We start from the raw sequence: 24,765 nt of genomic DNA, 5'->3' as shown, positions 1-24,765 counted from the left end.
TGCAGAAGAAAGGACGTCAGGTTTTTTTAAACAAAATGTCCAGGAAATTCTGCTATGCCAGTGGTTCTGTGAACATGATGCCTTTTTTATTTCTTTATCGTGCAGCTTCTAGAAGCCAGAATCTTTGTCCCTTTCGTCCTGCAGACTAATAAAACATTCTTCCTTAGCCTTTACTCAAGGATAAACAAATGTCCAGCTAGAAAAGTAGGGCTTGCACTGCACTCTGAATGTCAGTGAGCTCTAGCAAACAGCTAGAGGGGAGGGGGCACGATTTTCCACAGTGTAGTCTCTTTTAAAGAGTTAAATTTCAAAGCCTGCCAATGAAACAATTGCTGGGAAATTTAACATTACAATTTATCATTTATTTTCTATTTTAGCATTTCTGTTTTGGAAAACACAGGAGTGGATTTTTCAATTTACACTTTTACTGTGGTTGAAACTTTAGGAAAACAGATTGATTATACAGTTGTATCTGGCAATGAAAAAGGTGAGTAGTATTTCCCTTACGAGTTAAAATAGCTAAGATAGAATAATCTGTCTTTTGTGTGGCAGATGTTGTTGTGTGTAAATAAGGAATGGAGAGAAAGGATAAAATTTCATGTTTCTTTTTTTTGTTTGTTTTTTTTTAAAGAAAGTACACAAAGAATTTCTTTCAGAGCTCTTCAGCATGGACTTTGTTGATCTTCTTTGGCTAAAGAGGTGGTGGTGACGACCTGCTAGAAAATGGGTTTCTGTAGCCTTAAGTTAGGATAATTTGCAGGCTGAGGGAACCAAAATAGAAGTTGTTGTTAGCAAGCACCTTCCTCTCTGCCAATCGCTTTTAGTCTATCATTTCCTTGCACTTGCACCCATGTCAGCTCATCTGCCCTCCTTCAGTGCTTGCAGCTGTGCTGCAACTCCATTTGGCACACAAAAAAGGAAATAATTAGAAACTGAGAGAAAACTTGGTAATTAGTGAAAAAGGAGTTGTACAAGAAGAAGCTGCAATTCTGTTTTCCAAGTATTGTTGCTCCTGTATATGTTTAAGGTCTGTTTGGTCTGGGATAGGGCCTCAGCTGTGATGCCTTTGCTGCTCAGGCAGTGGAAGTGTTGCATTTTGCATTCTTAAGAGCAGAGGACCCTTGGAAACATCCTAAGAGTAACTAAGACACAGGAGGTAGGAGCGATTCAAGTGAAATGATAACTGTAACAACAAAGGTGCACATTTTTTCCTTTCAGGTCATTTTAGATTGGATCCAAAAAGTGGTGAGCTGAGAACAGCAATTAATTTGAACTATGAGGAAGTTTCTCAGTATGTGATTTTAGTTGAAGCAAATGAAAATCTCTCATCTGCCACAGAAGTCCAGCGTTCAGGTAACTATTTGCTTTTAAGGACGTTCCAGCTCAGCTCAAGGACAATGACCACATCTTTTGCATTTGCGACTCAGTGTAGGAATTATGATTCTCTTTAACTGAAATGTCTGATGTGAAAGATGAAAAGCTGAAGGTCAAGGTTGCGCAGAGAAAAACTGCAGCCTTCCTCCAAGGCTGCAAACCCTCACAGGGCCCTACTATGGTCTCAGAAAAGAATGTAACAGCAGGAGCTGGAGGAACCTGCCTGTCCCTTGCCTGGTACGGTGCAGCCAGCTGGAGAGGGCTGACGGAGGAGCAGTGCTGTCAGCTTTTGCCTTGAACTGCCTGCTCTCACTGAAGCCCCAGGAAGAGTGAGGTAGAGCTCCTCTGGGCACATCCCTGCGGCGTTCCCTTTCTTCTCCCTCTTCCTCACACGCAGCGGAGATACTGCTGCAAAGCCACAGCCTGACCTGGCCTTGGAAAGTTGTGCTTTGCTGGTGTGTGTTGTTGCGGTTAACTTGTGCTTGTTTATTTAATAGGTCTGTTTGCTCAAAATGTGGCAATGCTGAGAATCTCAGTGCAGGATGTAAATGAAGAGCCAGTGTTTTTGAATAATACCTACTCTGCTCGGATACTGAGCTCTGTGCCGTACAAGTACCCGGTTATTATGGTTCAGGTAAAGACTCTGTGCTCTTTGTGAAGACAGAAATTGTTTGAAAGATTTGGATTTTTTCCTCAGTTAAACTGGGTTAAAGGAGCTGTTAAATCTGCTCCTGAAAGCTTGAGATAGATTCTGCTCATTAGCCAGACTTAACCGTAATGCTGGTGAAGGATGGGTTGTTTAGGGAACTGGCCCATACCTGTCCTACCTGCGGGTCTGTCAGAAGAGCGATACAGTTTGTTCTGACTCATGCTGCTGTTATGGATTACACACTGCACAGACTGCCGTTCTCTCTTTGGCACCGTTAACTGCTTTGTTATCTATCAGACCAAAATGGGAAATGAATTACAAAATGGAGCAGTTCTTTCTAAGTCTGGTGTTATCCCTCGGTTCTAGCCTGCTCCTTTTATGATTGCAACTGTAGGATCCTACAGACTTTATGGTAAGTGTATTTCCCCTTTTATAGCCTTGGTCTGATTCTGATAGTTTGTGCCCCAGTTTGTTTAGTGCAAAGAGAAAAATGTGACAGCACTATCCTGGAATACTCCAGTCTTACAAATAGAAACTGCAGAGTTTTATGATTGAAGAGCAATGTGCAGCCCCAAAGCCGCAACCCGAGTTTCACAAATCACCTTTTTTAAACCCAGGCCACAGATCCAGATTCAGGAGACAACGGACTTCTGCTGTACAGCCTAGTGAATACTCAAACAACTGAATTTGACATCGATAAAAATACAGGGCAGATTTTTACAGTTTCTGTAGCGGGAAAGGCTGGAACATTTTATCTGGAAGTCCAAGCTGCAGACCAAGGCACAAGACAACTCACAGCCCGGACCACAGTCAACGTAAGGAAGATTGCTATTTATAGTCCTGATTTGCTTCCATGTCAAAACTCTGTCTTAAGAAGGGCTAGATTTGGTAATGACAAAAAAATCACGTAACGCCATGCAGGGAGACTGTCAGATACACCAGTATCTGGTGTACATACGTTCAGGCCAGAATTACAAGGTTACCTTTTCCAATGACATGTTAAAATATGTTGGCATGAACACTGACTTTTAGAGGACAATTATTTTATATAAGAGGGGGGTTTTATGGGGTCTTTTTGTTTGTTTACTTCAATCTGAGAGGTACAAATGCTTTAGAAAACCTTACATGTGATTGATTTTATTTATTAGGTAACGGTTGATTCCAGTTCCAGTGACAACATCGTGGTGGTGGTACTTAATCAGAAGATCAATGTTGTTGAAAGAAACATTGCTGAAGTAAAAAGGTATTTTTGAACCTGTGAAGCTTACTCTGATACAGTATCTAATGACAAATTTAGAGTTTTTTTGAGATAGGGGTCTGACAGCCTACAGGGGAGGGGACACAGCCAATTTTTACCTGGTAAGGCTTTGGCCTGAGCTGACGAATGTCAAAAAGGTCATTTTGAGAGGTCTCTTCCCACCTCACTATTTCTGTGATTTTTTTTTTTTTTAACAGTTTAGAATAAAGTTTTTCCATGGATAGTTAGGCCCAAGATACAAATGTGGAGTCAGAGAGGACAGAAGCCACAAACCAAACCCACCTTTGCTACAGATGAAAAAATCCCCCTTGTGACACAGCAGCAGAGCTTCTCAAGGAGGTCTCAGCCCTGCCGTGCTACGGGATTAGCTAGTGATGTGGGGATGGCCACGCTACAATTAAAAATGTATTTTGGCCTTTTAAGGGTTTGCTAACCCTTCCTTTCTCTAATTGTTCAGTTATGCTAATGGCACCTATCTAAGAATTTTCAGGCTACGTACAACAGTTATGTGGCATCTACTATTGAAAAGTATCTTTGCATACATGAGGGAAGGACTGGATTTTTCTTCCTCTCTGCTACTCAATCACTCAACAGGATTGGGCAAATAGCTTAATTCCTTTGCTGATGATAATCCTGCATTTTTACAAACTTAGATTAAAATACTAAATATCTTCAAAATATTGTATTAAATACTACTTTTTATCATTTAATTTCTAGAGTAAAAGGAATGTGTCATTGCCCAGTTAATTTAAAATGTTTTCTTAATATGATGGCAGGGTCCTGGAAGATAAACTCGCATGGAATGTATACATTGTCAAGGTTTATTCCAATGAGTTTGAAAGAAAAGCAAGAAGCAGCACTGATGTAACCTATGTAAAAATTATTGCTTTTGATGAGGCAAACCAGGAAGTACCTGCAGAAGATGTAAAAAGGTCTGTATGGCACAGTCTGCCTTTCTGGGCGTCAGAGCTATGCAGCTAGGTTTTGTTTCCTTAAAATTATTAATGTCTTGGACTGGACAGGTTTAAATCAAATAACAGTTTATCTGAAATTTATCTCAAGGCCCAAATGGAATTTTTTAGAATTCAGAAAGCTTTCATTATTTATTGAAAAGTAATTTTCCGAGTTTGTCAAAAACGTGAATAAGGCTGTTTAATTGTGCAAAATATATTTAGAAGTCAGTTTTATAGAAAACAAGAAGAAAGAATATCACTAAAACAGATGTTGACTTCACTTCAGAATTGCAGAATGTTGATTAAAAACTTACATTTTCAGTGTATTTTACATTTGTTTTATAACATGGCAGTGGTATGAAGGTATATTCTTATAAACATTCTGTGAAGGGCAGCTGCTATTTAAACACACCATTTCTAGACTCGACACCTCTATTAATCTAGTAATTGTTTGTGGCTGATATTACTAATGGACCCTGTGGTCATAGGAAGCAATCTGCATGGATGAACCTTTTCCTCTGAGAAAATGCTATTAAGTAAGACTATATTTTATAATTTTCCAAGCTTTGCAGCATTTCTGTTCATAAGCACCAAGGCTGGTTGCTAGAAAACAGATTTATTCCCCTCCCCCCCCCCCAAATAAAAGACATGACAAGTCTGAATCTTTGGAAAAAGGCTTGGTGGACGAGGGAGTGGTACTCTGTTATTTTCTTCACTACTCTTCAAGCCAAAATGAAGGTATGATAAATTATCAGCATTTTACTCTTCTATCTTCAGAAAACTCAGGGAGCAGAAGAGTAACATTGAGACAGAACTGGAGAAAATATTTTTAACGTCTGTTACTGCTGCTGTAGAAGAGGCTCCTGCTGACTCAACAACTCCTGAACTCATTGCAACTATCATCCTCGGTGTTCTGCTAGCCTGCACCCTCGTAGCCTTCCTGGCATATGTAATTTTTAATATAAAAAGGAAAAGGTACAAATAGTTTTACTTTAGCAATGTAATTTAGACTTATGACTAATAAGTTTCCTTTAAATGTCAACTTGAAAAAACCTGATAAATTACTGATATTTGCAGGGAGTATTGCCTAAGATTGGCAGTAAATCAAAATGCATGGTGTTGTACAGTAGATATTAGACACACTATGTGTAAGTGACAGTTGGTTTCTTCTTGTATTTGTCACACAGCAGCAGAAACAAATACTTTTAAAGCCACAGAAATGCGGCTAGCAGAGATTTTAACTGTGAAGGGAGGCACAAGTAGCTGCAATATACCCACATAAGTCTTCTCTAACCCCCTGAATGCTGAAATCGAGGGAGGTTTCACTGGTAACTTCAGCGGCAGCAGGACCACATAGTGGAGGAAAACAAATACATTTCCAAGAGGGCAGTGGGTGTTTACCCTGTTACCATTACAGATAAATAGAAAATACTCCAAACTAATCCCCAGAATAATACTGAAAATAAATGTTGTGCATGAAACACAACACAAATGCTTCATGTTCTGTTTTTAAAACAACTGTAAAGCCGATCATCAAAAAGAATTAACAATTTTATTTTAATGTGTTTATCATTTTCAGAAAGTATAAGCAACAGTATTTGATTAAGCAGCGAGCTGCAATTATAGAGGGTATTGATAATCCGTGTACAACTGACAGAAATGGAAGTCTGAAAAGCTTAGAGAAACCAGAGCACACGAATAATTTGTAAGTAGAATGCAGATATCACAAGATGTGGTTCTAGTTTATTCGGGTAACATGGGATTTTCCTTGTATCTTTCACTAGTTTATAGGTTGATTTTATTTTTTTTTTTTTTAAGAACCCTTACAACTATAAGTTAAAAACTCTACACTTGAAGGAAACCAATACCTTTCAATCTTGTATCGAAAACTACATGGGCAAATTGCTACTTACTTTTTAGCAAATTGTTAAGCCTTATGCGGAAAAAAAACCTCTCAGGATACAAGAAGCTACTTAATGTTCCCCTGCGCAAAATCCCCGTAATTTTGCGATCAGTGTATGCGCTACTCTCAGTTTTACAGCGGCTAAGATTTTTGTCACTTAACACCTTAAGCTTGCAAATAAGTTATGAATTCTCTTCACCCTCTTTCAGGAAAACTGAAGTAATGGCGTTTAGCAACATGGAAGACACCAAAGGAGGTGATGCTGACGATGTACTTCAGGCCGACGAAAAATGGAATTACCTCGAGACACTAGATTGCAACAGTGAACATAAAGAAAATGTAGCATCTGAAAAAGCTGCTGAACCTAGAAATGTAGATGCCCTGCCCACTGCAGAATTCGCAACAAAACAGGTAATTAGCTTTTCAGTTGCGAAGAATGGAGTGAAAGATATTTTACCATTATTCATCAAATAACTGAGAGAATTATAAAAAAAGTAAACTTGTGATGGAACTAAAAAAAATAATCTTATGTGAAATAATGAAAATTTTTGAGGAGGATTTTGTGATCCAGAGAAGAATGGTGACTCTTCCATCTTTTACAGAATATGTGCAGTAAAGGGTTCTCACGTGCTGCTCCTAAAACTTGGAGCCTTAAAAACAATGCTTTCTTTGCAAGCTTCAGAGAAAGAATGTGTACATAAAAGTTATATGACTTCTAATGCTTAGAAATTGTCCACACTCTACCATTTGTAGCATTCTGCCTCATCTGTGTTATGTTTTCTTGCAGGATTGCTTTCTCACAAAGCAAGAGTCAGCTCTTCCGTTAACACCTGATCCCACAACGGCTGCCCCTGACAAAGAACTGAAAGGAGTAAAATTTTCAGAAGTGGCAATTATTTTGGATGCAGAGCCTGAAGATGATGAGGCTGGTGATAATGATGTATATTTTCATCAGTAAGAGTGCTTGATGAAGAAAACTTTTAGGAAAACCACAAAAACACTCATTGGAACACTACGGAATTAAATGAGCAATATGAATATGGGAATGCTATCCAGCTGTTAATTCCTGCTACGCCTGTTGTTTGTGCTTTAAGAGACCTGCAAGAAAGAAAATAAACAGTGAGCTAGAAGGGCTGCAGAACGGTTGTAACGCAAGGCTACTTTCCTAGATGCGGTGCTGTATTACAGCATATTTAATTTCTTATGTCATGTGTAAAATAGCAAGACAATAAACCCGATTCCAACTGTGATGCCTTGTCATTATTTTACGCGAACTATTTCTCAGACAGCAGTTTCTGTTCTTTTTGCACAAACCTCACCGTCGTGGTTATTTTTTTATTTTTTTTTTTTTTTTGCAAACCAGTGCCCAACCCTTTCTAATTCCGCGGTGCCTTTCCTCCCCCGCCCAGGACCAGCGGAGCAGCCCGGGGCCCTGCACCGCCCACCTGCCTTCCCCAGGAGGGGCCGAGGCCGCGGATTTTACGCCCGCAGCAGCGACTCGCCGCCGGAGGAGGAGGTACCCGAACGCCCGCAACAAGTGAGGGGGGTACCGGGGGGCGCGGCCGGCGGCTCCCCCTCCTTCCCTCCCCGCGGAGGGTGTGGGGTGGCGGGGGAAGGAAGGGCGGCGCGGCCTCGCCTTCCTCCTCCTCCTCCTCCATCTCCGGCGGCGGGGAGCGAGGAACAGGGTGGGGGGGGGGGGAGGGGAAGTTTCTGGCACCTTCTGGCTGGGTCGCCGGCGGGCGGAAGCGGTTGGGCTGCCGGCGGGGGCGGGCGCTGCGGCGGCGGGTAGCGGCGGCGGGGCCGGGCCGGGGGGCAGCGCCATGGCCAAGTGGGGACAGGGGGACCCGCGCTGGATCGTGGAGGAGCGCGCGGACGCCACCAACGTCAACAACTGGCACTGGTGAGGGGCGGCGCGCGGCGCGGCCGTTGGGGCGGCGCGCGGGGCCTCCCTCAGGCGGCGGGAGGAGGGAAGGGGGATGTCTGTGTGTGTGTGAGGGGGCACGGCCGGTGCTTAACGGGCCCGTTTCCCCGGCCCAGGACGGAGCGGGACGCGACCAGCTGGTCGAAAAGCAAGCTGAAGGAGGTGCTGGTGGGGCTGGTGGTGGAGGGCGAGGCCGGGCGCTGCGAGATCAGCGACCTGAAGCACGTGGAAGGCGAAGCATCCTGCAACAGCCGCAAAGGGAAACTCATCTTCTTCTACGAGTGGAATCTGCGCCTCAGCTGGAAAGGTACGGGGGCGGGGGGACACAAGACTTGCCTGCGGGCGGTCGGGCGGTGAGGCGGTGCCGGTGCTGCCGTGCCCCTGCTCCTGGCAGGCGTTTGTCACGGGCTAGCGGCCCTTCCTCGGGTTCAGGCCACCGCGGGTCCTGAGGAGCCACCCAGGCCACCTGCGGTGGGAGAGACTGCCTCCCGGCTTGCTTAGCCTTTCCCGGCTGAGAGGAGCGCAGTGACTGGGAGCCCAGCGCGTTTCCATCCCTGGCCCTAGGTTTCGTGGGAAGATGTGCTTTGATAGGGGTTGCCTCGGAGTTCATCGAGGTCTTTGCAAAGCTGGCTCTGCTAATTTGCTCTGCTGGATCAGGAGCGATCACTTTGGAAAGTAAAGTTTCGTTCGGGTTGAAAAAGCAGGAATATTTTAGTTGAACTGCAGTGAATCGAAATCGCAGGGAGGTTGCAGAAGATACGTGGGCCTAAACTGTCATAAGCGCTTATGTTTAATCTTGAAACCCTAGCTTGTCTTTTTTTCCCCTCTTTGCCCGTTTTTTTTTGTGCCACACGCATTTCCTAGATTTTTATACCAGCACAGTACTACTTATCTTGCTTTGAGAAGTAGATACTTCTATTGCAGTGAGATATGTATTGCTTAGAACAGTGCGCTTGAATTGTTTTAGTTTCCTAGTGTGCACAAATTACAGCTGTGTGCTTAATGCATGTGGGCAGCAGGAAACAGGAGACGCTAAGAAGCGTGAAAATATAGCTGTTTCCAAAAATTTAGCGTAGTTTATGTTGAGGGTAATGAATTATATGAGGAAAAAATTGTCTAGTGGGAATTAAAGAAACTAGAATAATTCTTGATTATTTGGGATAATAGGGCTGTCGTTACCCAGGGAAGAAAAAAGACTGATAACGCAGCTCTATGCATTTTTGTTGTGCTGCATCTGCTCGCAACCCCTGCTCTTTATTTGCAGACCAACCTGATAACCTATTTTCTGTTAACATCAAGGAATTCTTTCCATTTATTAGATGCTTAAAACTTGATGGCAAATTGGATGGACCATCTCTTGCATTGGAGTAAGGAGCAGGAAGAGCTCATAAAAAGCGCCTGCATGGGAAATTGTACATGGATAGTGTAAACCCAAATGACGTGTTGTTCCTCCCCAAAATACTGTACTTCTTTCTCAGGCCTCAGTTGTTACTGTAAGAAATAGGAAAACCAGGGGACATACTTAATGTTCCCCTTTTAATTCCTGTGCCCCAAAACAGGACCATAGTCACTGGATCAGTGTTTCAGGTAATGCTGCTCCAGTGGGCTGCCGGCGTTCTGCCCTTCTCCTTTCTGGGGTGCCCTTTCCGACGCAGCTCTTCATGACTGTGTTTTTCCTGGTTTGGCTGACTGGGACTTTAACATTTATTTCGATGCTGAGACCAGCGCTCCTATTTGAACAGATTTGGAATTGAGGTCTGCTCCCATAGTAATAGGGGACTTAAAGAAGCACTGTTGTTTGTTTATTTTTGTTCGCATTGATAGCTAACTATGTTTTAAATGTTACAAGTGTGTTATAAACTAAGAACGTACTTACAATTGTAATCTAAATGTTAATAGGGAGGAAGGCAAACATTACACTGTGTTGTGCAGTTTATCAGTGCAGTTTAAATAATTGTAATCAGCTTTTTGATATTTTGGGTTTTTTTGGTTTGGTTTTTTTTCTTAAGCAAAAATCACCTCAGTTTTAAATATTGGTTAGTTTGGTTTTTTTGTTTTATTTATAAAAAATATATATTAGCATATATTACGTATAAGGCGTAGAAGCAGGCAGATATTTTGTTTGTATTTCTATGCAAATTCTTCCTAAATTCTTTTTCCTCTGCTAGGTCTCTGCTTTTCAGTGTTCAACAACTCTTAATTTGCATTAGGTACTTTGCTCAGTGCAGTGTTGCACTGAGTGGATAATGTCTTTGAGAGCTCAGTTTTAAAAGGGGTTGCTACTACACAGTGAAATGCTGAAAGAGCTGGGACTGGTGATTTTTTTTCTTAATTTGATAGCTGTCATGTTATGTGTTTTCTGAGAGCTCTGAGTTAGAAAAGAGTTCAGACTGAACTGCTAAAAACACTAATTGCTGTGATTAATTCCTTCTACGAGTCTTCTAGGATAACTGGTAATTCAAGCTATGATTAAAATCTGAATACATAAGAACAAGATGATATAAATCTTGAAATTTGCAGCCAGTGTGAAAAGTCTGATGTTGGGAAAACATGGCCCTTAGCAAGTTAGATTACAGAGCAACAAGAAAGTGAGGAACTGAGGGTACTTAATGGCACTAAAATTGAGCAAAATGGCTGTTCTGTTATTTATTTGAAGATGTAATGAGGATTTTAATAGATTATTCTACATTGTGATGGAAGCTTTATGAAAACCAGTGTATCTCCTTTTAAAACTTAGGTATTTCAGCAGTGGTTTTATAGGTAGGTCTTTCTGAGACATGTGCTTTCATTATCAATTTTCTAAAATAGTGGATTGGCAGGAAACAAAACCCCAATTTATTCTCAGGTCTGTTACTGGAGTCTGTTGGGATTCAAACAAATAATTTGATTGTTTGTTTGATAAAAAGGTAATAGTTTTGCTTACATTACATTTGCATTAAAAATGCAAAGCTGTACCAACATTCTGCCCGTGTAATGTTGACCAACCAGCTCTGTGTGTTAACTGGCTGGACTTTGCTGTCCAGCACAGATACCATCTGCATTAAACCCTCGGACAAGCAATTTTTTGAAGGGGGGAAAAAGAAATCTATATACTGTTATTATGATTTTAAATTTGTTGTCTGGCCTGTGTTATTTGGGAATCTTTATTTTACGAGTTGTGAAAATTGTTAACAAAATTAGCCGAATGGATAGAGGTCAGGTTTGTGTTTTGTTCCTAAAAGCTTCTTCCTGCATGCTTGCACTTTCTGGTTTGGGAGAGTAGCTGAAAATAAGATTTGCTTTACTATCTGCAAAGACAGTGTTGTGTGGTTTTGCCTGTACTAATTCTGAAACCGGAAGAAAGGAAGGAGAAAATTGAGATGGCTGCATGTGATTTGTGTTGGGCCCAGAAGTGTTTTAACGGTATAATTCACAAGTTCGCTTGGCTAACAGGTTCTCCTGGGAGACTTTGAGAAGCCCAAGAGAAGCATTTGGTTTAGCTTTTTTTCCCTATGTGGACCTGGTTGTCTCCTTCTGGATTAACAGACTTGTCATATTGCGCTGTGCTTCACTGGTGTAGATCCTGACTGGGAAAGGATCTTGGCACCGTACTCCACGTTGTGTTACTAACCATCAGTCACCCTCTTCTTGCTAAGAAACCTCTGAACATTTCTTCGCCTACTTTACTGTGGTCTTGGCCAGTAGCACGTTAGGTTATATCTGCGCGTAGTGCCCCCCTGTAGCATGGTGATTGTTTCAGGGTAGTAATTAAAAATAATGAGAGTGATGTTAAGTAGTAGCTGGATCTAGCTAGCTCCTTTGAAGGTGAAAGAATCCAAAGAAATGTTACATCTCCCTTCATGATAATTCCCCTTTTGCAGTCATGCTTAACACTGGGCTGTTTGTATTTTAGAGCTTTGTGGATGGATTGATAAAGCTTGTTGTTGTGTTTTGTATGTTTTGACAACTAAGCTGATGAAACAGTATAAAGATGACTGGATTTGGGGTAGAACTGCATGTTTCTGCTATTGCTCTCTAAAGAGATTTAAACAGGATCTAAATAGTGAATAAATTTAAATAACTAAATGCTTTTGCAAGGCAAGGGGAGAGAATCTTCAGTGTAATGAAAAAAAAAAAGCGTTAGACCTTAAATTCAATCTTTTCACTGTAAGGTCTGAGGCAAAGAAGTACAGTACAGGGTTCGTATCCCAGAACATGTTTATAGAACTGTGTACGTAAGTGATGGAGGGCGTTTGCCCAGAAGGATGCAGAAGTGGAGCCTAATTTCTGTTCTTGCAAAGTCTTTCTGATGTGTACAGTGATTAATGGCACTTCATGGTGAAGCTATTAAGAGTAAGAATGAGTATTCTAAAAAAACCTGCATGTGAAGTTTCATGTTTTTAAAAAATTCCAATTGTATACTTGTCCATTATACATACATATGTTTTACAGTAACATGCCTGTATGTTGGGAGCTTTTCAGATACTCAAGAAGGAATAGTAACATTCTAGAGAGCTTCTAAATAAATGGCAGGCAAATTTAAGGGAAGAGGAGGTTATTTTTCCCCTACCCTCTTTTTAGGTTCACATTCTGTGTCGGCAGATGTAAGTTGAGAGCGTTAGGACAGCTGACAATTGGAGGTGACAGCAGCGGCAGAACGGTCGTGCAAACTGTGCCGAGTGAGAAGATGTACCTCTGTGCATGTACATATCTTAATGCATCTATATAGCAAAATACAGTTCTGAGAATAGTTTACTGTGAAAGTACTGTGACATATTTGAGACTTTTTGTTGCTATTTAGTTCCTTTAAATTAGATTCTAGGCAACTTGCTTCAAGTAACGCTTTTGTACAACTGATTTCCAAGCATAAAACTCTTGCTATGGGGGAAATAGTTTTTAATAATGCATTTAAGAATTCATTATGTTAATACAGGTACAGTGAAAGAGTCTGGTGAGAAACATAAGGGATCTGTTGAAATTCCTAACCTGTCAGAAGAAAATGAGGTAGATGATACAGAGGTAGGTGTGAAATACTGATACGGCTATATAGGTTCAGAATTCTTAAATAAAGCATTAATCAACATATAGGCATCCTATTTTGATTTATCCTGTGATTAAGTGGGCTAATTACGCATGGATAGTTTATTTCATGTTCTCATTTTTTATACTTGGAATAACGACTTATGTCTGTTCTCAAATTTACCTGCTAGGAATGCGCGCAATTTTCTTTGCTAATTATTGTTTCTGACAATATACTAACTACAAATTTGAGAAGAACTCTGCTTGCTGTAGTCTTAAAAAAACCCAACCGCCCACCCCCCTCCCCACCCTCCAAAAAACCCCAAACCCCAAAGAACTTAAGGAATCTCCTTGTTGGTTGTATAGCAGTTGATCCTGTGGCTTTCACAAATTCTTCAGCCTCTGCTGTGTAGTAGGCAACTCTGTTTGTACTTGATGAACTTGACTATAAGTACTGTGGAGATGAGATACTACACTTAAGGCAAAATCTGTGAGGACTTATTTTTAGCAAAGGTAGGATAAACTGAGAAGATAATGAAATTGAAATTGCAGCTGTCCTCTGAATATAGTAAACAAAGCCAAAATACTTTCCTTTGTTGCCAGAACCCAAAAGACTCATGTTTAGATGCCTCTTAGATCTTGTAATTTTTCTGTTTCTAGATAAACGTTAGCAAAAAGAAAGGGGAAGGAGATGTTCTGAAGGACCTTATGAGAACTGAAGGAACCACGAAAGTCAGAGAGGCCCTGAGAGATTACCTGAAAGCACTTAAAACAGGTAAATGAAACCAGTTTGTTAGGTATGTTTCTATGCAGTCTTCTTTCTTGAATAGATTGGTAATACATTGGCAAGTCCTTGGACTTGTATTTTTTTTTTAATTGTCATCCGCTGAGATGAAATAAGTTAGTCCTACAGTCAAAATTTTTACTGCTGTCAAACATGGCAGCATCCAGAAGTTTCTGTAGCAACCCAGGCTGTATTGTGTTACAAGTGCTGACCACAGAGATCACTGCAAGACCTGCCGGCTGACTGGTCACCTACCAACGCAGCGCCCAGCCCTCAGCTGGAGATGGTGCATTTCTTAATGGGCAGATGTTACAATGTTTGGGTCAGGTGACTTTGAAAAAGCCTGTTTTTTAAGGGAAATTGCTGTTAGGCTGTGCTGCTAATAAAAACATATGGGTAAGGTGGGGAAACTCTGGATTGGAGTTGTACGTTCCATTCTCCACAGTTTTGGCCAGCAATCTTCGTGACGTGTGAATGTCAGGGTGGTTGTACAGCTCAATTTCATACTGAAAAGTGCTTTTCTTTATTACAGAGTTTACCTTGGGAATGATTCTGCCTACAAAAGCTACTGTTGGTCAGGAGCTGGCTGCTGAGCGAAAATTAAGTGGGAATACCATGCAAGTATGTTGGCTTTAAGTGTTGTACAAGTTTAATATTACCATAAATGTAGTCCCTCCTAGATTTTGCTGTGGTAATAACTGCACGTTCCTGTGATGACCCGCAAAAGCGAAGGCCTTTGGGGTGCAACTGCCGCCTCATTGCTGTGCTCAGGGCCTGTAATACAGAAACGACCTGCCACAGATCCCGGGGCGGACAGCGGCGTGTGTGGACTCTTTAACACTTTGTTCTGTAATGGCCGTAGCTTCAGCAGTGTGAAGCTGGAATGCACCTGCACGGATCACTTTCCCCAGGCTAAACTTAACTTCAGGTGTCTTTGGAGCAAATCACACGCTCTTAGTTTTTTCACTTAATTTGATGAATCTTGATTAATAATACTGTTAAATAAATACGGATGTATGTTGTATAATTGACATACATTCACAACACAGTATGTTTAAGAATGCACAGGTAACAACAATCTGGCCATTCCAGAACTTGGAAGTGTTTGATCTTGCACTCACATGAACCCTTTTTGCTTTGCAGGATTCTGTTTCACCACAGCCTTTGGATATAGTTGGCGTAAAAATTCCAACAGTGAAAATATTTATGAGAGAAATCTTCAACTCTCCAGCGGATGAACTTTATAGCATCTTCACAACTAAGGAGGTAAGTAAGTGAGACTTTCAGTAGGCAATATAATTTAATGTGGATGCTGTTACATCTAAATAGTTGTGCAAGTAATATGTGTCACATTCATAGTGTCAAGGACAGATAATACTCTTTAAGTACATTAAATGGACAGATTGTCCAGAAACTGAAAGTTTCACGAGCTACCCTTTTCACGTAACTTCACTAAGAATTTGTAATTCTGATTGTCATCAGTTGCTCTTCAAATTTTGCTGAACAGCTTCACCTTTTAGGCTGCTGAGGAATTTCAGTGGTGACAATGCAAATGGAGTTGACAGTTGCTGAAGCAGCGTGGCACTTTGGTCTCCTAGCAAGGAACAAAAGCTAGGTAGCTGGCCTTGGTGACAAGTTGTCACATTCTTGTGATAGCAATCAGAAAGTACTAGCAGGTGTCAGTAGGATCATTCCTACACTTTTACCTTTTTAATGAGAATTTATTAGGGTGGCTTAGACTTTTTTTTTTTTGGGGGGGGGGCAGTTGTTACCTTAATAGGCAGAAAAGCCAACCAACTAAAGTGAAGCTGCAGCTTTATGTCATTTGTATGCAGCTCAATCACACGCTCATTTGCTAGTAAGAAAAAGCTTAGCTTTTTTTATGTACATACTTGTCATTCAGGAACCAGAAGTGCTCAGTAATGTCACTATTGTTATCCACAGCTTGCTTAATTAGATTAGGTATTGGATACGATGATACTGTTGCTTACAGGGTACAAAATAGAAAATTAGTAATTTTGAGTTTGTGTCCTTCAAAAGAGCCTGGGCTGGTGTCAGAGACCTTAAAATTAGAATCCCAGCACTACCAATGGGAAAAATAATGGCTCTCGGCAGTTCTCGTGCTCTATCATCTCCCCAGTTTCCAAATCTAGTAACTGTCAGTCGTGTATGTGTATGTACTTTGTCTGTGGCCCCTTGCAGGTGGCTGGAGTCTTCACTGGTCTTTGTATGTACCACTACAGGTTGACTCAGCAGTGATAGACCCATTTTTGTCACCTTACTGGCCCCTGCTACCAGCCCGATTAGTGCTTAAAGGCACTCACATATATCACAGTTAATTTTTCTTCAGCAACACTCCCTTGTCTTGTGATGTGCTGCGTTATGTGTCAGTATAGAGTGTAGTTAACTGGCTTGTGCTGTATTCTTTCGCTAGTTGGTACAGAAGTTTTCTAAATGTCCTGCTGTGATTGAAGCTGAGAAAGGAGGCAAACTTCAGATGTTTGATGGTTGTGTCAGCGGTGAATATGCAGAATTGGTAAAAAGCTCCTACTTTGCACTTTAAATGGGGGGGGGCATGTAGTGGTGTCAAGCTTCTAGCTAGAAACTAGCATCAGTTTCTGACGTTTCAGGTTCTCTAATGCATATTCAGTCCCTCTATTATAAAGCCAAAAAATTTGCTATTATGTATGTTGTGTGATTTTTCTTCCCCATCAAAAGAGCAGGCACTGACTACACCTAATGACCTGCACTGGGGGAGAAAACTCTCAACACCATTGTTTTTTACGAGGAGTGAGAAAGCAGATTTGAAGTTTATTTCCCAAATCCTTATCATTTCTTGTAACTGCAGAAATGATCTCTGTTCTATTCAGGGCAAATGCTACACTCTCCCAGCTGAATGCTTTTGCAAATAGAAGGGAAAAATTGTTAATTAGAGCTCAGCTCCACTTTTGTAAACCTCTGAAAAAAATCATTTTCACAGTTGCTAAGCCTAGACTGGGTATCTTGCTGTCCATCCGGATGACGGGCAGTAAGTATCACTGACAACTGGACAACTTTTTTTAAAAAGCAAAGCCTTGGAAAATTGGCTTCTCAGTTCAAGCTAATAAAATTTGTTGTTTACTCCAGAAAGGGCTCAGTCTGGAAACGTACACGCTGGAGAACTGTTGGCTTCAGCGGTAACATCCCATTAGTGAAGCTGAGGACAGTCAGTTATATTAGATACAGAACTATTTAGATGAAACAGTCAAAATGTAAATTTAAGGGCTTAGCGAAAACAGTAACCTTGATTTAGCCCAGACTTAATGCTTATGCTGAAGCAGTACCTCCCCTTCTCACAGGAGCTGGTGGCAGGCTGTAAATCACCTTTATGCAATACTGCCTAACTCGTACATGAAAGCAGGCTGGATTGCTTAACAGAAAATCACGGGCATGCTTTGAAATTTCAGAGGTGAAAACATGACTCTTAACTTGTGCCTATTTCCAGGTGTGCAGTAAACCCATTGTTTTATATTTGGTAATGAATCAGCCTGAACTTTTCCCACAGAGAAACAAAACAGTGGAACGTAACAAATTTGATGAAAACAGTTTATTTAAAAAAAAAAAAACAACCAACAAACCCCAATCTTTGTATTGTTTACATGCATGTGTCTACTATTACATAAGATAATGCTCCTCTCCTTATTTTTCAGGGGAAAATTAGCATTGCATAGTCATCGTGAATTATCTCACACACTAATGAGGAGAACCTTCTTATCTTCTCACAGGTCCCAAGCCAAAGAATCGTCCTCAAGTGGAGGTGTAGAAGCTGGCCTGAGGGTGAGTCTTTCTGAGGACCTCTGACAGAGGCTACGCTTTGCGGGGAGAAGGAACAAAAAGGACAGTTGACAGCCTTGCTCACTGGAAGCTCATGTAGTCTGCTCGTTCTTTGGAGAACAGCCTGATGTCATAGCAGCTGTCAGCTGTGAAAACAGGCTTCGCTCAGACACAGGCAAAAGCAGATACAAAATTAGCAACGGCAAATATAATCCTTTAAAACACACTTTATTGAAATGTTGTCTTTTTCTTCCTTCAGAACATTATGCAACGGTTGCCTTGAATTTCAAGGATATGGCTGCTCAAACGGAACTGCAGTTAGAGTGCAAAGGAGTTCCTGTCTCGAATGAAGATAGCACAAGACAATGTTGGAAACAGCAGTATTTTGAAGAAATACGTATTTTACTGCAGCAATCCCAAGACACCATGGAATCATAACAGCACTGTAGTTTTGTTAGGGCATTACTTTTTATACTTGGTTAACATTTGGTTTTTTAAAAAAAGAGTAATTTATTTGTGGGAAGAATAAAGACCCACTTCTATGATACTGTATATAATTTAAGCATTATTTATGGATTTTTAGTGAATGAGGTGGCGAGTAGGCCAGAGTACGTACATAAACAGCTTTACTTGGGGAAACTGATCTCTTTTCCTGCTTGCCTGCAACTTCAGAGAGTAATAATGATTCAGCTACAGTAAACTACCACCGTCATATGTAGGTGAGCTACACGGATCAATAGGAAGCATCTGCAGTTCTTTAAATATTACATGTATCAAAGCAGCAAAATTAAATCCCTCTAAGATGGGGTTCCCATCAGAGGTGAACTGAAGAGGATTATGAAACTGCTGATACATGAGGTCTTTCAAGAAATGGGGCGGGGGGGTATAGTTTACAGCCTCTTTGAATACTTCTTAAGATTGTTTTAACTGCAGACTGAATTTGTTTCTAACTCCATAGACAGTTTTAGGGAAAGATAATTAACAATGTCATGTAATTCTGGTTGGTACGACGGTTACCACTGTTAAGTCTGCATGCACTGTACTCAGTTACTTGACCTCGGTGTGAAATTTTTTTTGGAAGAAACAAACTGTAATAATGCTTTCCTTTTGCAGTTCTGTAAACCTTCCACTTAAATTTTTTTTTTTTGCCCTCTGCAACTCAAATTAAAGCGAGCAACTGTTTGTTAGAGAAACCTGACAGGGGCGTAGTTGGGATATTGAAAGTAAAGAATTGTTACTCCTAATTAAACCACACTGAGGTTAGTAAGGATAACTTAATTCTCAAATGCTTTATAAAAAGTGTATTAAGTATGCAATTTGAAGCAAATTGACCAAAAAAGGGCAAGGTGCCTTTGGAAAATGTGGTTGGCTCAATAAAATATGTGATTTTACATGCAGTTTATTTTCTCCATTAACTGATACTGCCAAACCAAATGAGTCTGTATAGAAGTTAAGTCCCATATGTTTTATTTTTACAGGGCTCCAACATATGGCTACCTTACCACACATAAACTTACATCACGCAGAAGAGAAAGATGTGCTGCTCTTTTCTACAGGCGAGGCTTTCCCTGAAAAGTTTGCAGTCAGTTATCCCCTTTGAACTTAGGTGAGGTTTGTTGTAGTAACAAGAACAAACGCCTCACAGTGACGGGAGAGGCGCACAGACTTGTGTTTTAGGTGTCCAGGTGGAGAACAGCCCCTTGAGAAAGGGCATGTTTTAGCTGAACGCTGAAAATTTAGTTACCTTGTTTGGTAAATATTCCAGGACAAAGAGCCTAACATTCTGAATACAAAAATTACTCTCAGCTAGACTATTATTAGTTGACAAAGGGGCAACTGTTAAATAACAATAGAAAAATCTCAGTTTAAGACAGAGATCAGGCTAGGCAGTTTTGTGTGTAGACGATCCAAGAGATTTTGTGACAGTTTATTATCTGAGAGTAGGCTGTTACATCTAATCACAAGTTTCTTCAAACAGCGTATCTTACAGCCCTAGTACTTCTCTGGGAAGTATGCCTCACCAGGTTTCCCTCCTGACTAAAAACCCCTTCCATCTTAGGGTCGCAAGTGCCCGCCGCTTGTGTGTTTTGCTAGTCTGAACTTTCTTGTCTCCTTCCACTAGCAGGAGTATTCGACTGGACCAATTGCCAATCATCAGTGTTAAAAAAAAAGCGACTTACTTGTGTTTCCAGTGTTGCACCACTCGCTTCCCAGTGGGGGACAGCCAGAGCCCCCAGAAAGCTCTCTGCGAGGAGGAACCCTTTAAGGGAAAGGGTAGTGAAGTGAAGGTGACGCGTCTCCTTTAGCGTGCTTCTTGTTCCCTCGTGCCTGCACAGCTGTAAGTTTGATAATGTGTACTAGCTTTTGTAAGTTAAAACTGTGAAGTACCTACCTTTTCATCCTGCTCGTAGGCCAGCTGAGCGTAAGAAACAGGCAGTCAGCTTTCACAGCCACGAAGGGCCCCCGATGACTGTCCCTGCAGGCAAAAAAAGGACATTTTTTCTTCTTGCTTCACCAGCACTCCTGCACTGTTCCTGTCTTTACTGTGCATGCCGAAACTTAGCTGACATTGGCACTGTATCGCTGACCTGAAAGTTCAATTTCTGCACACAGTTATTGTGGAATTCAGAAAAAACTCAGAAGAGTTAATTTGTCTTGTAGCAGGTAGCCTTCAGGAGAATTTCTAGCACTATTGGCCAGCTGTAGCCTAAAGAGGCCAGCCGTCATCCCAGAGAGGCAAAACATCTCATATTCCTCACAGAGGTTAATAAAACTCCTCTTCAAGAGTTTAATAAAATCAAAGAATGTTAAACTACTTGTTACCCTCAGTCCTTGAGCTGGGCGGAGCAGAGTTAGAAATTGCATATCATTTAGAAACAGCATGATGATGACATCATAGTATCACACATAAATCATACAGTATCATATATAATGAAAGGATACTATCATAAACATAGTTGTTTCCTAAACAGGTCTCTCTGAAGAGTTCCCTATCCTAAAATTTTCTCAATATAACAAAAGAGAAAACAGCAGGAGTGGAGATACACGTAAAGAGTTTGTTGGAAATATGCTCAAATTTATTGGAATTCACGTGTTTTAAGGAGACTAATGAGCACAGAAGACATTCCAGGGAGGGTGAGCAGCATGAAAGAAGCAACAAAGCAGCAAGAGGAAAAGGTAGTTTTGTTTGTGATATAGCGCTTTCATAATGTAGTAAAATTCTGGACAACAACCTGGTCTCTGAGAAAGCAAAAAAAAAAAAGTAAAAGCGAAAGACGTAAGACTGTAGCCAGAATAACAGTTTGAGCCCAGGAGGTGGAGGTGGGCTGTAAGGGACTATGCACAGCCAGGACACTGGGAAGAGAAAGTATTTTAAAAGCTTAATTTTGAAGGGATTAAATGGGAGGTGGGACTTTCAGGAGGAAATGCGTAACAATTAAATGAGAGGTGGGGTGAGCTGTGGAAGAGAATAAAGGCTTTAAGAGACTGAGGAGGCCAAGTTAAAGGTGGGGTTTTCAAAGACAGGGATAAAAAGAGAAAAAAACATTCTTGAAGGCAAAGAGATATGCACCAGAAAACTGATTTAAAGGGAAATGGTATGGCAGAAATCATGACTTACAGAACATGTAAAATGAGGGACCCAGGAAGATCAAGAAAGACACAGGAGCTAACAAGGATGTGGAAGAAGAGGCAAGTTTGTGCAGGTACTGCTTAATTTTGTTTTAAAAAGCTGAATATTGGGACAAAATTCCCAGTAAAAATTGGAGGAATATTCAATTTACAGGGGAAATTGGAAGGTAATGTAAGGGAAGAGCAGTGAGAATAATGGTACTTCTGGTCATCTTGACACAACTTTTGAGCAAAGTAGTAGAAAGTCTAGTATTAAGGTCAGTCGGTTTAGAACTACTACAGCATAATAACCTAACTAAAGCTAACAAAACACATTTTTTAATATCTTAGCAAATTTGATGTAGCTTTTTGAAGAGGTTGCAAAGGGAACTGCTGGCCTAACAGTTTATGTTAGCGTGTATGTACCATGCGTGTCTTACTATTTAACGGTGTTTTGCTTAGAGTCACCAAATCCCAACATATCACATCACTGAAATGTAATCTGAAATTGTAACAACTTTGGTAATGGAAAATGGTTATTAAATAAATGGACTTTGAAAGGGCCAGTTACACATTTGTAAGAAAATAATTGGCAAATGAAATACAAAACTACCACTAACAGCATTTGCCAATACAGGTCTGTAGGGGAAAACATCCTAAAAATAACCTAAAGGACCTAGTCCATGGTTAGTGACAAGCTGACCACAGAAGGGCTAATGTTCATCTGGGAACACAGAAGAGGAAGAATGGTTGTATTTGTGTATCATTTATGAAATAGTTACTAAAACACTGTTTATGTTTGGTATACACTTCCCAAGGGGCTCAAAATAATGAGAAAAAAACATCACAAAGGACAGGATCCCACTCTTCAGTACCAGAATTATGGCGCGATCTCATCCTGCATGAGAAGCTAAAGCCAAAGTGCAGTAGCTGAAAGCTGATGTCAGACAACATACCAAAAATCAGATGCACATTTTTAATAAGCGTAATTAATTAACTGAGACTACTCACCAAAGGGTTATAACGGCTGCTTCATCTCATGAAGGTTTGTAGATCAATAGGTGAGGAGCTTCCTAAAGACATCTTGGTGCCACCACAAATTAATTAGTAGGCTTGGTGGAAGACTTGATAGATGAATTCGGATATCCATTGCGTGTGCTGTTCGCAGTAGAAGCTGCTGCTGCTTTCTCTGAAGTCACAATCTATGGAGAAGTTGATCAGAAAGGGTAATAAAATTATTCCTAAAGAGAGTGGAAAACACAATTACTTCATGTCTGAATAACAGAGAAACCAACTTAAGCACTCACCAGCACAATACAGTGTCTGAAAATGCAGGAATAAGAGTGCTAATAAAAGGGACTATAAAGTCTAAACTTTAAAGATAGAAAATTAATTACAGAAGGTTAAAAAAAATGAGAGTAGATTACAAAGAGAGTAAGAGGAGTCATATAAGCATCATGTAATAAAACCATGGAGAACCAAATGATGCTAAACTACATTAAATGGTAGAATGAAGGAATTTGGAAGGAAAAAAGGCCAAGATAGATGTATTATGAAGACCACAGATAAACAAATGAGGTAAGCAACTGGAAAATGAAGCTGAAAATGGAGTTTAATCAGATATTAAAACCAGTATCATTGACAGTCTGAAAGATCACATAGGAAATGGATACTGCTCAGAAATAAGGGGGAAAACGTGACAGGGAAAGGTGATGAAGTCATTCCAGCATTTTGGGGGGCGCAGGCAGATGGAGCGGGGCCCAGAGGGAGAAAGGAAGGAAGGCTGCAAGTGGTGCAGGAGAAAACCACGACCAACGCAGCTTAAACTTGGGGAAATGAAAAGTTCCACAGGCTTCTGACACCATCTGACATAGCGCGGAAAAAAGTCAACCAGCAATCCCTCTCAACTGTGTGACTGAACATTCATGCAAACCGAACGGGAAAAGGACCAACATTTACATCAAGTATATACATCAGATCACTTCTCTCTGCAGCTGTTTCATTTTTGAAGTTGTCTTTGATGAGAAATCCAAAGACTGAAGCAACGTATTATAAACAAATGAAAAGTCATCACAATCAGTTTAATGAAGTGCACAGAATAGCAATTGATCATGTCAATAAAAATAAAACAATTAATTTTACATCAAGTGTGCTTTATTTCCTCCACAGGTATTCTGTTAAATAAAGCACCATATATATACTGCCAGGCCACAGCTAAAGAGGATTCTTTACAGAATCAAATTTCTTGTGGTTGTTTAGTATACAAGTAAACTTAATTTTGATAATAAGAACCACAGCGATCTGAGGCAATCTGCCTCTATTATAAGGTACAAAACTGGCACAGAGGACACCATATTATACACAGTAAAAATGCCATAAGTTTAAATTACATCATACAGGGCAAGGAGGCCCTGTTCTCCCAGACAGCCATATTAAATGAAAGCCACTACAGTGAACTCTTAATTACATAAAACATAGCCATTATCTGATTGCCCTTTAAGAAAGTGTACGGTAGATGCAAAAACAAAAAAACCCAAACAAACAGAAAAATAAATCTGGAGTTCTGCCTGACCAAGAATTAAGCATATAAATCTATCTTGCCATTCAAGCAGAGAGCACTGGACAAACTGAAGCACAAAACAGAAATAAGCAAAACTTATACAAACAGCATTTTGGGGGGGGGAAGGAGGGGGAAAAAAAAAAAAAAAAAAGACTTTAAAAGCAGACATGCTCCATCTAATGTCAAGAAGCAGCTTGGTTTCCTTTTCCAGATATCCTTGTGACCACATGAATCGTAGACTCAATGGTCCTACACAGGATGTCTAAAATGTCATGCTGCTGCATGTGACTAAAAAGTCCTCTGGAATGGCCACAACTGATTGATAAACTAGTTTCGGGGTCCTGGGATGGTAAGGCTTGACCATCACAACTCCTCAAATCTGCGAGGTCAGATAAAACTGCTGAAATCGATGTGGAAGGAAACTCCGAGTCCTCCTCAGCTCCAATGGAATCCTTGGAAGTCTGCAGGTCTTTAAATTCTTTGCATTCTTCAAATTTACCATTTCCTGACTGCTCTTCTGTGTGCTGCGACCGCGTCGCCAACATTATGTCTTCTGAAAATGAAGATGGAACTTCCATTCTGTACTCTTTGACAGAACTGTTCTCGGGGGAAGGAGGATCTTGCTCAGTGCCTGGATCAATGATCGAAGAGTCCCGCGTCTCGTTATCCGAAGTGCTGGTTGGGGTCAACGCCTCCCGGGGTTCAGTTTTTATGTCACTGATACAGCTATCTACAGTGTGCTCCTCGTCGCTGCTGACCCGTCTTCTCTTTACAGGAGTAGCTCCTTCGTCATCTGTAAGAAAAAGGCAAAATCCCTTAGAGAAAATGCGTTGTTTGCACGTCGCACATCCAAGTAACAGCCTTTATCCTTTTCCGTATTAAACACAGTGCTTTAATAAATACTTACTTCCTTACAGATAATGCATTTAATTGTCTAGAATTT

General features: G+C 40.7%; 3 protein-coding genes across 17 annotated transcripts in view; 2 read left to right on the top strand and 1 right to left on the bottom strand.

Moving 5' to 3' along the window:
• LOC104631649 (protocadherin Fat 4) overlaps positions 1-7,413 on the top strand; it is a 29,166-nt gene extending 21,753 nt beyond the window's left edge. The window contains exons 23-32 of the mRNA XM_075750021.1: positions 378-487; positions 1,219-1,353; positions 1,872-2,008; positions 2,641-2,838; positions 3,172-3,266; positions 4,058-4,213; positions 5,012-5,209; positions 5,814-5,939; positions 6,347-6,548; positions 6,925-7,413. Of these exons, the coding sequence (XP_075606136.1) occupies positions 378-487; positions 1,219-1,353; positions 1,872-2,008; positions 2,641-2,838; positions 3,172-3,266; positions 4,058-4,213; positions 5,012-5,209; positions 5,814-5,939; positions 6,347-6,548; positions 6,925-7,095 (1,528 nt within the window). The 3' untranslated portion in view covers positions 7,096-7,413. The remainder of the gene's footprint in view (positions 1-377; positions 488-1,218; positions 1,354-1,871; positions 2,009-2,640; positions 2,839-3,171; positions 3,267-4,057; positions 4,214-5,011; positions 5,210-5,813; positions 5,940-6,346; positions 6,549-6,924) is intronic.
• Positions 7,414-7,750: 337 nt separating this feature from the next.
• AHSA2 (Putative activator of 90 kDa heat shock protein ATPase homolog 2) lies at positions 7,751-23,949 on the top strand. 3 transcript variants are annotated; one of them, XR_012834816.1, is made up of 11 exons: positions 7,751-8,037; positions 8,175-8,365; positions 12,971-13,056; positions 13,717-13,831; positions 14,373-14,461; positions 14,984-15,106; positions 16,275-16,376; positions 17,605-17,656; positions 17,913-18,372; positions 19,132-19,991; positions 20,626-23,949. XR_012834816.1 is itself a non-coding variant. In XM_075749844.1 (9 exons), the coding sequence occupies exons 1-9, from the start codon at positions 7,958-7,960 to the stop codon at positions 18,089-18,091; spliced, it is 1,017 nt and encodes a 338-aa protein (XP_075605959.1). In that variant the 5' UTR covers positions 7,758-7,957; the 3' UTR covers positions 18,092-19,050. The 3 variants fall into 3 exon arrangements, 1 of the variants encoding a protein (XP_075605959.1); XR_012834815.1 differs by having other exon boundaries at positions 20,065-23,949; XM_075749844.1 differs by lacking the exons at positions 19,132-19,991; positions 20,626-23,949 and having other exon boundaries at positions 7,758-8,037; positions 17,913-19,050.
• USP34 (ubiquitin specific peptidase 34) overlaps positions 23,312-24,765 on the bottom strand; it is a 133,724-nt gene continuing 132,270 nt past the window's right edge. For all 13 annotated transcript variants that reach the window (XM_075749836.1, XM_075749837.1, XM_075749832.1 and 10 more), the window contains one exon: positions 23,312-24,615. In XM_075749836.1, the coding sequence (XP_075605951.1) occupies positions 24,005-24,615 (611 nt within the window). In that variant the 3' untranslated portion in view covers positions 23,312-24,004. The remainder of the gene's footprint in view (positions 24,616-24,765) is intronic.

This window comes from Balearica regulorum, chromosome 3 (assembly GCF_011004875.1).
Source record: "Balearica regulorum gibbericeps isolate bBalReg1 chromosome 3, bBalReg1.pri, whole genome shotgun sequence".
Classification (NCBI taxonomy): Eukaryota; Metazoa; Chordata; class Aves; order Gruiformes; family Gruidae; genus Balearica; species Balearica regulorum.
The sequence above is the reverse complement of the archived record's forward strand: the minus strand, read 5'-3'. Positions and strand labels throughout refer to the sequence as shown.